Source organism: Nansenia antarctica (genome assembly GCF_963989245.1).
Source record: "Nansenia antarctica genome assembly, chromosome: 14".
Taxonomy (NCBI): domain Eukaryota; kingdom Metazoa; phylum Chordata; class Actinopteri; order Argentiniformes; family Microstomatidae; genus Nansenia; species Nansenia antarctica.
Window position 1 is genome coordinate 24,936,422 of NC_137684.1, and position 13,633 is coordinate 24,950,054.

Sequence of the window (13,633 nt, forward strand, 5' to 3'; positions counted from 1 at the left end):
GCTTTGTGACATGGTGCATTATAATGTACATATAAAAGTTTTTGGTGAGTGTATGTCAAATAAGAGCGTTCTTCAAAATAAGAGCGCCCAAGTTCAACATGATTGAGCATTTAAAGGTCAATAGGGTTCAATGAACCACAAACAATATGCCAGAACATAATAGAGAACAGCTTGGCAAAGTCCTGCACCAATGGCAGGCCTGTGTGTCACCACTCCACCAATGGCAGGCCTGTGTGTCTGACCACTCCTCCAATGGCAGGCCTGTGTGTCACCACTCCTCCCTCTGACATCCCTCTGGTCTCCGCCCTCTCTGATGACACCGTTGATCAGATAAAAAGCGCTGCTTTAAACACCCACTCATCATTCCCACTCACCTGCGCAGGGAACATTAGTATTTTAGCCAGTTGCGTTTTAGAAAGCGCTTTGATTTGACGGGACCACAATCAATTCCATCACCATCATGGGACTCACTAAAGATCCGAAGTACCAGCAACTTGAACAATGGTACCAGTCCAAAGCTGGGAATCTCAACATGAGAGACATGTTTGATGCCGACAAGGACAGATTCAGCAAACTTAGGTAAGCGAAACATTTATTTTTTTTTTGCTTCCGTTTAATTCACGGAGTAATTTGATCCGCTTGGCCCTTTGTGTTAACTGTGGGTTGGATCAAGAAGAGTACACACCTATGATATGAATGATTGTACAAGGTCATACATTAACATTACATAGTTTGATGTTGGCTGCTTTAAAAACACATGTGCGCTGTGGAATGTTTAGAACGCTCATCTTAGGAATTCTGCAGAGATTCGAAACATTCGAAACATTCGCAGCCTGTCAAGTGTTGGTCTGTTTCCCGACCTGTCAAAAGGACTTAGCCTGTGGGCCTCTCGGGTTAGCCTCCGTTAGCTTAAACTGGCTAACGTCCTCCTCCTGTGCTCTCCTCTCACTACACTACAAACTAGCATTCCGGTAATCCGTTTGGCAGCTAAATTGGCTGACAATGTGTGATCTTAGAATGATAAGGTTCTATCTCCGTTTAGGGTAGTTCAGAGATATTGAGCGTCAAAGTTTTTACATTCCATTATGTTCTGTGAGATGGAACCTTTGTATTTTATTAATTACTAACTCAAAAATGTCAACATTTAAGTCTTAACATCTGACTCCCTTTTAAAACACACATGTGTTAGGCATGCAAGGCGATCTAACTATCAAACCGCATCATGCATGTATTGCAGAGGAGGTACCATTGCTTCAATGTGAAGGATGGCTAGTTTAGCTACTACGTGCAGTTTCGCACATCACCACAATCGTCGAAAGCGAAGGGTTGGAAGCAGTAGACGAGGGTACCCCCGCCCCCTCATCATCAGTCTGTCGCAACAGGTTTATTTAACAATGAATGAATGAATGAATGAATGAATGGTCTTTATTGTCATTAATATAGTACAGGTACCATACAACGACATTTGGGAGGGGGGGCTCCCCTGGTGCTAGGAAAAAAATACTAAAAACAAGGGAAAAGAGCTAGTTTACATAAATAAAGGCTATGTATACTATACAAATAAAACACTGTGCTGTACTCTATGCTATAAATATCCTAACATTTCCTATCTCTGAACCTTATGTACCCGAGGGTTGTCATAACAACGATCATGTTCTAGGAGGGCGGTGGTCGCCTACTATCTAGTGATGTCATGCTTTTCAGTAACAGTCACGCCCAATTAAACCTCGAGGCCACCAACTACTAACATCTAGCCTCGGTTATGGCTAAACTGCAATGATTGATCATTAGGAATCTACCGAAGACTCAAGTTGTATTGCTCTTCTTGTCTACAGTACGACCCTGAAGACAGATGACGGGGACATCCTGATTGATTACTCCAAGAATCTGATCAATGAGGAAGTCATGCAGATGCTGCTTGCCCTGGTAAAATATTACTGTTTTTTTTCTCTAACCATTGCTCTCTGAATGACATCATTCAGTACCGTATCATACAGGCATACACACACAGCACAGTGGGGCGCCTTAGCTGTCAGACCTCATCAACCATAAGCCCTTCTCAAAGTAAAAGTCTATTTGAGTACCTCCATAAGTCCTACCTCTGCAGATGCACTGGTTATTGTTGCCCTACCAGATCTTGGTTGACTGTTATCTGTTCACAATGCAACTACTGTAAAAACGACTGGGTACATCAAATTGGCAGTCATACAATCACAATATCAGGAGTTCCACTCCAAGCCCATATTTGACCCTGTATGTAAACTGTAGTCACCTTTGGAAACTGGTTTGAGCCAGAGGGCCCCCTTTTTCATGCATTCCACTATAGCATAATGGCAGTACCCTTTGGAATGTGGTAAGACAATGAAACGACTCGTTTTCACACAAGGTTTACTTCCTCCTTCAGGTCAGAATGCTACACCATTATGTTGTAATAGCCTGTCTGGTTTGTGGACATCAAATGATTTGAGAACTAACATGTTCATTTATTAATCCGATCTCTTTCTGCATCTCTTATGGACAGGCCAAGTCCAGGGGGGTGGAGGAGGCCAGAGAGAGGATGTACTCTGGAGAGAAGATCAACTTCACTGAGGTACCAGGACCAATCTTAGCTTCCCCTTCAGTGTTGTTGAGGCATTTTGGGATCTGACAACTCAATTCACACTTCATAATAGCATAACATATGCTATTATATGAACTTCTCAAGACAGGTATATGTCGAGGGCTTAAAGAGCAGACGTGTTATCATGCTAAAAAAGCTAAAGCTACCAACAATGTGAGGGTTCTGTCAGTTTGACAGAAAAAGGATGCATCTCTCTTTCTGTGTGAGAACAGTGGGCTATTGTTGCACACTGAGGTCTTGTATTGCAAGGTGATTCAGGGAAATCTCCACTCCCCCTTATTACACACAGTTCCTGATGCAATGATTGCGCAATAGGTTCCTCAATGACACTGCACATTGTGTTGATGGAAACACTTGCGTTCCTATTTGGATAAATATCTACTGTCATGTGAAGCGTCATCGATATGTTTATTCTCATGGTCATATTAATGTACATTATACAACAGTTAGTTCCGACCAAGTAATTTGATTGGACGAGAGGCATTCCATGAGTGCTGGTATACAGTATAACAGCACTGGGACTTAACTATATGCATCACTCCGAAATGACCGTTAATCCAAAGTAGCTAGCCTGCAGATGTTTGTTCAGGTTACTAGGCAACAGTCAAGTTGCGGAGCTATTTTTTGTTGACTGAGCCAAAATAAATGATTAAATAAACAAACAAATCATAATCTGTTACTTATTACCGTTAACTAATAGAATGCATAATCTATATGTTTATTCTTATGGCCATATTAATGTACAGTATATCAATGTGGAAAATGAGGAGGTCAACACAGAGTACAGACTGACATTGATTGTGTCGTGAGTTTAGAATTATAAGGTTCTATCTCCGTTTAGGGTAGTTCAGAGATATTGAGCGTCACATTTTTTACATTCCATGATGTTTTGTGAGATGGAACCTTTGTATTTTATGAATTACTACGGTAACTCAAAAATGTAAACATTTAAAAAAATAACACCACAGGCATTAATAAACACCTAATGGATCAGATTATGTAAAAAAAACTCAATTTTGACAAAAATTGAGGACCTTATAATTCTAACGTCATTGTGTGTCTGTAGGGCCGGGCAGTGCTCCATATCGCCCTGCGGAACCGCTCCAACACTCCCGTCACCGTAGACGGCAAAGACGTCATGCCTGAGGTCAACAGGGTGCTGGACAAGATGAAGGCTTTCTGTCATGTAAGTTAAAGTGTTACAGTGACTTAATCACCACACCTTCAGTGTGCACATACTGATATTTACTCTATGTAGAGAAATGTGTATGTTGTATAACCTTAGACATGTCATCTCTAATCAGTGCCATCACTATCGTATTTTCTAGACTAAGTCACACTTTTTTGTAATTTGGCTGGTCCTGTGACTTATAGTCAGGTGCGACATATCAAATATTCAGTGATGTGGAATGAGATCGGGAGCTTGGTGAATTTGCTTACTGGTAACTTCCTTGTTGGACTCGCTGGCTTGCTATGTTAATTTAGCCTATTCAGCCTCCCAGGTATGTTCTTTATGCTATTGTGTAGCTGAATAACTGTTAATGTGTAACGTTAACATACCGGACACCTACTCGGCCTGTTCTGTGTGCTATTGTGTAGTTGAATAACTTGTCTTTCTAGATTAAATGCATGTTCTTGGTCTTGGATTTTGTGAAATAAATGTGACTTGTAGTCCAGTGCGACTTAGATGTTTTCCTCTTCATGACGCATTTTTTGACTGATGCGACTTATAGTCTGGAAAATACGGTACACAAAACGTATTGGTCATAAACTGTCAACACTTTGTTCCATTTTTGGTTGAAGGTGGTAGATAAACTACAGAAATGGCTACCAGCAACGTGTTCCTGTGTTTTGTGTTGCAGAAAGTCCGCAGCGGGGAGTGGAAGGGCTTCAGTGGGAAGGCCATCACTGATGTGGTCAACATCGGGATCGGTGGATCTGACCTGGTGAGTGTTTAACCAGGGTTCCCATGGGTCCTTACATTTTTTTTGTTGAAAATAGACATGGGTCATTGAAAGTACTTGAATACCTCTCTCTCTCAAAAAAAAGATATATACAAACATTTTTTACTTCGCTCGTCAACTAGTTCTGTCTCAAACTATGCTGTGTTGTGTCCTTGAATTTGAGGGAGTTGAGTCCTTGAAAGGCACTTGAATTTTATTTTTCAGAAGTTTAACTGACCTGTGGAACCTGACTAACAAGAACTCTACTTAGTTTTTATACTTTATTATTACAAAAGGCAGCATGTTCTCTAGACTGGTGTGCAAACTCTGCCCATAAGGCACAACAGGCAGATTTAAGTATTTAAAATAATTTGTAATAAAGATCGATAGTGTTAGTTCTATCGGGTGCTTTAGGCGTTCTCAAACCTCTCCTCGGGGACTCCCAGCCGCTCCACATTTGATCTGCTCCAGTTGAATCAGGTGTGCTGGTGGTGGAACAGATCAAATATGTGGAGTGGCTGGGGGCCCCCGAGGAGAGGTTTGAGAACCACTGCTTTAGGCTACCTATACCCTTCTCCCACCAAGGCAGTTTGAGGGCCAGTTCGGAGCCAGTGCCTGATCTTGAACCAGTTATTCGTGTTTCGACTGCAAAAGAACCCGCTCTCGGCCAGGAATACTGGTTCCAGAGTGGCACCAACACTTGGCTGCTCTACAACAAACCGCTTGCGTCAGAGGCTGGCTTACTTTTCATCCCCTATGGGACATGAGGCTCTATTGCCTTCTGTCCTTGGCAGCATGCTGCATCTGTCCCCATGACGGGTTCATCCTTTCCAGCTCTTGCGTCACAGTTCTGCGCCCGGTGCTTTGGGTGGGATTATCGTGACTGACCAAGAAATCTGTGTATCATTCATTTGTTTAACTGCAGTGTGATCGACGCTAGCTATATTGACCTAGCAAGCTAGTTTTGAAACAAAGCTGACTAACATCTTGCGTTCAGTGTTCATAATAATCAATAGTGTTAGGTAATTACCTTTTTTCTTGAACACAATCATGAGCAGCACAAATGTGTGTAAATGTTGTTGTGCTTGAAGTTGGTGCATTGCTGGGGAAGTGGAGACATATAGAATGACGTGACTCTCTAAAAGCAAACCGCTTCTTAGAAGATTCGCAAGTTAAACCAACTGCCAACCGGCACGAGCACCGGCCCTAAACTAGAACTGGGTTCACGTTGGTGCAAAGGGGTGACAAAGATGCAGTGTGTGGCAATATTATTGGATGGATACTGCTGTGCAATCACGATGTGAGGTCAATCTGATTATGCTGTAATCTTTTTGGTGAGTCATTAGTGTGAGATGAGACATGGCTGAGGTAGTTGTAAACAGTGTTGTAGAGAAACCGTGGAAATAAACCGTTATGCAGTTTTGATACAATTCACAGATGAACAATATGACATTTGTCACTGACTGGTTTGAGCAAGTGGTATAGTTTGATGGTTGACAGCTTTTTAGATGATTGGCTTATGTTATTTTGATTCTGAGCCACAAATGAGAAATAATAGCTGTAATAATGATTCAGAATGTGTAATTTGATTCAGCTCTACACCTGGGTTAGCCCTGATGCCCTAGAGAGGATATTGCATAGGTCGTTGCATGGCCTATCAATTGTGCTGCCAAGAAACCACATTTCTCAAATTAATAATGACAAAATGTGCTCTAAAAGTTTGTCAAAGTTATTTTACATTTTTAACATCTGATAGAGTTGAGGATGCTAGCAGTCCAAGTCTCCAGTTACATGCTTAATGGTTACAACACAGGGCTGTGGTGATGCTGTAACAAAGAACCAAATGGTGTAACTGGTGTAAAGAGACTCTTGAAGGTCCCATGATCAAAGCTGGTAACAAGGGGAGATCAGGCCTTTGCAGTGGCAGCTCCACGGCTGTGGCACGACCTCCCACTGATCTAGAGACTTTCAAGACTCTGCTTAAAACACACTACTGCCGTGAACTAGGCTACTGAGATGTTCCTGATGTGTTACAGTCTGTCTTTAAATGTGTGCGGTTATGAATGTCAGACGTCCTCCATGTTTATTTTGTTGTCCTTACCCGTCTGTGTTCCATATTCCATCATGTTTTCTCTCTGTTTTAGAGTCCGTGCCCAGGGCGCCCTAAACCGGTGTAGTTTGGTGCGGGTTTAAATAAAAATGACTGACTATGTAGCGTTGTGTCCTCCCAGGGACCTCTGATGGTGACGGAGGCCCTGAAACCCTACTCTGAGGGCGGCCCCAACGTGTTTTTCGTCTCCAACATCGACGGCACACACATGGCCAAGACCCTGGCCCAGCTCAACCCAGAGACCACCCTCTTCATCATCGCCTCCAAGGTGAGACCGCTGACCTCACACCTCCTGTTGACATGGATATGCCAGTTTTAATGCCCCCCCCACACACACACACACACCAAAGGGATTAAACTATGGTTGAAAATGTTGTGGACCATGCTTTTGACTTTGAATAATATTGATAAAGCTAGAATTTACTTGACAAAGGTCTTGGCAGTGTGAATGTTGAATTTGGACACCGGCCTAGGGGGTTGTACTAGATCAACCTACCACTAGATGTTCATCCTTCATCGTCAGACAGTTGTGCATAGCAACCACAACCACATCAGACAGGCCAACACCCTCCCAACATTTAAACAGGCCCTCAAAACCCACCTCTTCAAGCTCGCCTTCACCAGTTAACCCTCTCCCCCTCCCCTTCCCATGTGTCCCCAGCACTACCTTAATTAGGCCCCTATACTTTCTTTTATGTACCTTTTTTATTATTACTACTCAATCTTTTCAGTTTGTAAAGCGTCTTTCAGTGTCTAGAAATGAGCTATATAAGTCTAATGTATTATAATTATTACTAGTAGATGTTCATCCTTCATTGTCAGACAGCTGCTGCATAGTTACTGCCTCAGGGCTCCTCGTCTGACACTCTCTGGTCCTTCTCAGACGTTCACCACTCAGGAGACCATCACCAACGCAGAGTCTGCCCGGGACTGGTTCCTCCAGACGGCCAAGGAAGTGAGTCCATCTGTCTGCCGTTTAAGAAAGGGGGACAGAAAGATGTCTTGTCTTAAGCCAAGAGCCTTGTGCATAATTCAACCAATGATTTTAGTAGTGTTGGCAGACAGTCATTTCAGTTCTCCTGGCAGGTCTGTACATATCTGTTATGGCTTTTGCGCTGTCTGGCTGGTTGCCAAATGCATTTTGTTGTGTCTGTAATTGTACTATGCCAATGACAATTAAATTGAATCGGGGGTCAAGTAGAGTCCAGAGGAGAGTGCGTCAGTGAGTGTCACATCACGTTAGTGTCGACAACTGTGTTTTAATAATTTTATTCTGTGTCATAGAAATCTGCTGTAGCCAAGCACTTTGTGGCACTGTCCACCAACGCAGTAAGTGACCATTTTGAATTCCAGTTTTTATCCTCATATTGATGCCTGTTGAATGACATATTTCAATTTCGGCTTCTACTGATATGACTTCTCTTTGGTGATGTTTTATGCAAAGCACTGAGTTGACATTAATTTGCATGAATGTGCTCTACAAATAAATGTGCCTTTGCCATCTTTCTTTTCCAGCCCAAAGTGCAGGACTTTGGCATCGACACAAACAACATGTTTGAATTCTGGGATGTAAGTATTGTATGGAAATAAGATGTCTTGCTGTTCCAAAAGTAACAAGTTTATTTTTGTGTAATTTTGCCAGTTGAAAATGAAATGTGCTTGTGTGGAAGTGATTTGCAATGCATGACTTGCGTATTGTGTTGTGGACACAATGGACCATATTATGTTGTGTGAAGTGCCATTTATTTGGAAAGGAGTTTGGTATGCTACTGGCGAATGAATAGTGTACGTTGTATCCAAACGGTCCATTAAAACCCTCAATTTAACAAGGTCACAAGTTTATATTCAGACTATTCAATACAGTCTGGTTTGACACTTGCATTAGGATACTTGTACTGACAAGGTGGGGCCCTGTTTCAATGCTCTGTTGCTTTTCAAGATTTAAAAGAAAGCTGATAACCATGCCTGTGTTGTGATTGGTTTGTGAGACTGTCATTTTTGTTTGTCCTCAGTGGGTTGGAGGACGTTACTCCCTGTGGTCTGCCATTGGTCTGTCCATCGCTCTGCACATAGGTACGTCTCCTGTTGCGTCACCTCACTTGAGTCATTGATAAGACGCAGTACCTTCATTGAAACAAGTTGCAGTCCATACAATCACATTTGACTGACGAAAAGGGCAACAAACTTTGCAATGTTTGTTTGGTTTTGCACTTTTTGTTATAAAAGGCATGTTAATGAATAGGAATAATGTCTCCCTCTGTATCTAAGTTATTGTGACTTGCATATCACAGTATAGGTTGCATATGCAAAATGGATGACAATGAACTGAGGTCCCTGCTTGTCCAATGACATTTCTTTGACATAATGTGGTCCCATGACCCATATTTCTACTTCTCCTCTCCTCTAGGCTTTGAGAACTTTGAGCAGCTTCTTGCTGGTGCTCACTGGATGGTAGGTACCCTCCTGGGCTTCTTAAACTATTACTGAACAATGTTTTTGTGTTCTAGACATATTGGCCACAACTGTGATTGTTGGCAGCACTTTGAATGTTGAATGTACCGGTCATGTGAATCTTAACTCTTTCTACTGGTGTTTTCTCTCTAGCTATATACATCTTGACTAGTGTGCCTAACAGTTATTTTGTTGATTAATTACTATTTTATTGATTAGTTTCATTGATGGCTAAAAAAAACGTTTTTGAATGCAATGATATTGATATCTTTTGCAAATGCATTAAAGTGTGGGTAGTTGTAATGCAATCAAATAGATTATCAGTTGGAGGTGCTGCACTTTTGGGTGGTGTTGAAAGACACATTACTTGGGTGTGTGTAGGATGGATTGAGTTTTCTAGTATTCCCCTACTTTGTGGAGGAACCCTCCTGCGCACAGACAACAGGTTTTTCTTCCTTCCTCTTCGAAACAAAGTCATCAGTCATAAATATGCAAAATGACTGTCAGTTACATCGAATAACCGTCGCTGGTCTAGTCATGCATCTTGCTGTGTGGAGTATTCCAAATATTTTCAGAGTTCCATTGGAATTAGGCTCTTGCAATGTCACTCAAACAACTGAAATCTTTATTTTGTCAATAATAACTTTGTCTTTCCCAGGACAACCACTTCCGCAGCACCCCCCTGGAGGAGAACGTTCCGGTGCTGTTGGCCGTACTGGGGGTCTGGTACATCAACTTCTTCCAAGCCGAGACCCACGCCATGCTGCCCTACGACCAGTACATGCACCGCTTTGCTGCTTACTTCCAACAGGTCAGTCCAGCCTGGCAAGCAGACCAATCAGGAGAGGGTACCAGTTTTGGGCTGGAGAGAGACCCTCAGAACAAATTTTTAAACATAAATTAAAGACTCACCTGTTTAGGCAGGCTGTTAGTCAGCTATAGCCGCCTTATGTTCCTGTTTATGTTCTGTTTATGTTGTCCCTTTGGGGTGTTCCTCCGTTTTAGTTTTTAATCTCTTTTGATGTTTGATTGCATTTCTTTTCACCCATTTTATCCCTTACTTTTGATGTAAAGCACCCTGTGAATCCGTGCTGAGAAGGGCGCTATAGAAATACATTTTTACTTTAGAGACATGGAAGTGTAATTTGCGAGAGACCAAATGAATTTTGAGATGGGATTTTTATATTGGGGCTCTAGGAGCTGACACAGTGGGGTGATGGATGGCCAGTTCTCTCTGATCTGTCTTTTCTCTCTAGCCTTTGCATATCTAATGGGTCTCTGTAGAATACTAGATGGAACTATCGGGGGAGTGATGAAGGAGAGGAGAATTAATATCTATTTGATTTGAAATGTAGCCAAAATACTCTTGGCATGGGAATGTCACAGGCCAAGCTTTAATGGAGACTAGAAAGTGTTGCCATAGAAATGGGGGACTAGTGTTTTTGCAGTCGGTGGACACGTCAACAACATTGTGACGGGTACATGTTGTCCACAGGGTGACATGGAGTCCAATGGGAAGTACATCAGTAAAGATGGCGTCCGCGTCAAGTACCACACTGGACCAATCGTGTGGGGTGAGCCCGGGACCAATGGACAGCACGCCTTCTACCAGCTCATCCACCAAGGCACGGCTAAAAACTTCTGCACCTATTCAAGATGGACGCATGCAATGATGAATAACATGTTTGCAGTTGTATAATGTTGTGATGAAGTTCTGCTCATTTCAGTACTGTGGAGTTGCAATTTTGTTGAATTCTTTTGAAATCCGATCTAGAAACCATCCATAATGTAACTGATGGTATTTTGGCACCAACAGGGACCCGTATGATTCCTGCTGACTTCCTCATTCCTGCCCAGTCTCAGAACCCACTCAGGGACAACCTCCACCACAAGGTAGGTACACTGTACATGGCTGTCTGCTATTAAAGAAACTGTTCCAACTCAGAAAAACAATACTGTGGGCTGTTATTGTTTATTCAGCAGGCATTCAGTTCTAACAGTACTTTTTTTTTGTTGCTCTGGATATATATTTTTTTAATATTATAAATATTTTTTTTCTTGCTACATTTCCAAATTCATCTCCTGCATTAGCAGTAGCACATTGATGAAGGATTCTTACAAAAAACACCCAGTATTAGGATACTGTAATTTATATATTAATTAATGGATTATATAATTGAAGTATTATTGTTCTCACTTGGAAGTGAAGGATAGGGGTAGGACATGATAAGCTAAGGCTTCATCCTACTCCATTTCGAACAGTGGTACCTGTACTTTTCGTTATTATTATTTTATTTTTTTAAATGTTCGAAATAAAGATTCATCCGTCTGTGTGCCCTGTAGATCCTGATGGCCAACTTCCTGGCTCAGACGGAGGCTCTGATGAAGGGCAAGACGTCTGACGAGGCCAAGAAGGAGCTGGAGGCCAGTGGCCTGGCAGGAGAGGCCCTGGAGAAACTGCTGCCCCACAAAGTACGTGGCTTACAGACTCTCTCAGACTCTTGGTTATAGTTGTCTTGGTTATAGTTGTGCAAGATGTGTTAATTTCCTCTTGGTGGGTGCCTATACATTGTCTCGACCCGGGTAATTGCCTGGTCGGATTTCCCTGGTCAGTCGCGCACACACAAGCCGACACAGGAACTTGCATGGAATCTACTGGGAAGACTCGTATGTGTGAAAGGGGTTTATGTTTTCTCTCCGATTACAGGTATTCCAGGGGAATAAACCAAGCAACTCCATTGTTTTCAAGAAACTGTCTCCTTTCATGCTGGGAGCTCTGGTTGGTAAGTATAGGCGGATGTACGTGTGGTTGGCATGTCTGAATCCAATCATTGCCAACACAGTCTCAATTTTAAAGCTTATCAGAATCTCAAGGGTTGCTCTTGTGTTTACCAAGTTTTCTCTGATGTATTTTTCAGCCATGTATGAGCACAAGATCTTTGTGCAGGGGGTGATTTGGGACATCAACAGCTATGACCAGTGGGGGTAAGTATCAGTCTCTGCTTGTGATGAAACAGATATTTATTTGCATCAGTGTCTTGGTGCATAAATTCTACTTTTATTGTGCATGAATACACTTCAGTTCTAAATACATTTAAATTCTTGTCTCTGAGGTAGACAGTCTTGCGCTTAAGATAAGTGTGCGCCTAAATTTATGTTCCTTGAGCTAATCTCAAATTGTAACTAAGACCTATACAGCGACTTCATGGTTCAAGTAAATAGACCTATCGCTAAGCCACGCCACCTTTGAGAACTCAGGACACAAACAACGCTCGCTGAAATTCTTCAGTGGCAGTGACTGACTGACCGACTGTGACTGAATGACATTCAATGACTTATAATGGCGGGAGTTTTGCTGTGATATGATTGGACAATTTCTATTTTGGGCCGTGGCTTAGCGATAGGTCTATTGAACACCTTGGTACTCACCCTTTTCTGGTGTGTGTGGCGAGTGCACATCTTCTGGTGCACATCTTCTGGTGTGTGTGGTGAGCATCCATCTTGTGTTCTAAAACGTGTCATCCCGCAGAGTGGAGCTGGGGAAGCAGCTGGCCAAGCAGATCGAACCGGAGCTCCAGGACGGCGCTGAGGTCCACTCCCACGACTCCTCCACCAACGGGCTCATCAACTTCCTCAAGAAGAACTCTGCCTAACTCCCCTTCATCAACCCTGACACCCCCCCCCCTGCCGCCCTCCCTTATTGGCATTGGCTGAACGATTACACAATGTAGTCCCGGCCCACATAACCCCTGTCCTCCAGAATACGCACTTTACATGTGATCACCGGTCTTTTGTTTATTTGTGTTTCCGTGGATCGTGAGACTTGGCTGTATAATGTAGATGTGTATAACGACCTGATGAGGGAATAATGTGTAGCTTTTGGAGGAGGAACTTGCATACAAATGTGCAGATGATACTGTAGGTGCCAATGGACCCCGTTGTAACCTTAGTCAGCACTGACTCAAAATAAATATGATATTGGTCACTTTACAACATGCATGTGCTGTGTTTTGTTTGGAGTAATGAGTTTAAAAATGTTTTACTCCAAGAGAATTCTCCAGAAGAGAATGATGTTTTGAAGTGGTTGCGTCCTGCCCAGAGATGAGACTGGAGCCGCCTTAAATGTTAAATACCATTTTCACTGAATTGATGGTGCCTTCCATAAGTATTGGAACCATAATATCTATCTATAGTCCAAACTATCTTAACTTTTTTCTACTACCAAAATACGACTTTGCAAGCTCAAAGTTTCTTCTGGAACTTTTCCAGTTTAAACATTGTGACTGTTTCACTCCATATTGTATTATCTCTCTGTCCAAGTGTACTTATCTCTTTTCAAGCGGCTTAGAATTAGCCATTGCTGTGTCTTTGCATAGCTTGTTACTGGTTTTGAAATACTCAGGCAACATCAACTGGAAAATACATTGTGGCTTTTTACCTGTACTTTAGTGTGTTAGGAAATACTAATAAGGAACTGCTCAATGGATAATGAGTTCACTATACAGTATG

General features: G+C 42.3%; 1 protein-coding gene across 1 annotated transcript; it reads left to right on the forward strand.

Annotated features, from left to right (window-relative positions):
• Positions 1 to 364: 364 nt before the first annotated feature.
• Positions 365 to 13,100, forward strand: gpia (glucose-6-phosphate isomerase a). The gene is made up of 18 exons (XM_080544941.1): positions 365 to 579; positions 1,836 to 1,926; positions 2,522 to 2,590; positions 3,687 to 3,806; positions 4,483 to 4,566; positions 6,795 to 6,941; positions 7,557 to 7,628; positions 7,958 to 8,002; positions 8,189 to 8,242; positions 8,686 to 8,746; positions 9,081 to 9,124; positions 9,783 to 9,935; positions 10,620 to 10,749; positions 10,941 to 11,017; positions 11,468 to 11,596; positions 11,832 to 11,907; positions 12,043 to 12,109; positions 12,654 to 13,100. The coding sequence occupies exons 1-18, from the start codon at positions 461 to 463 to the stop codon at positions 12,775 to 12,777; spliced, it is 1,662 nt and encodes a 553-aa protein (XP_080401067.1). The 5' UTR covers positions 365 to 460; the 3' UTR covers positions 12,778 to 13,100.
• The last annotated feature ends 533 nt before the right edge of the window (positions 13,101 to 13,633 follow it).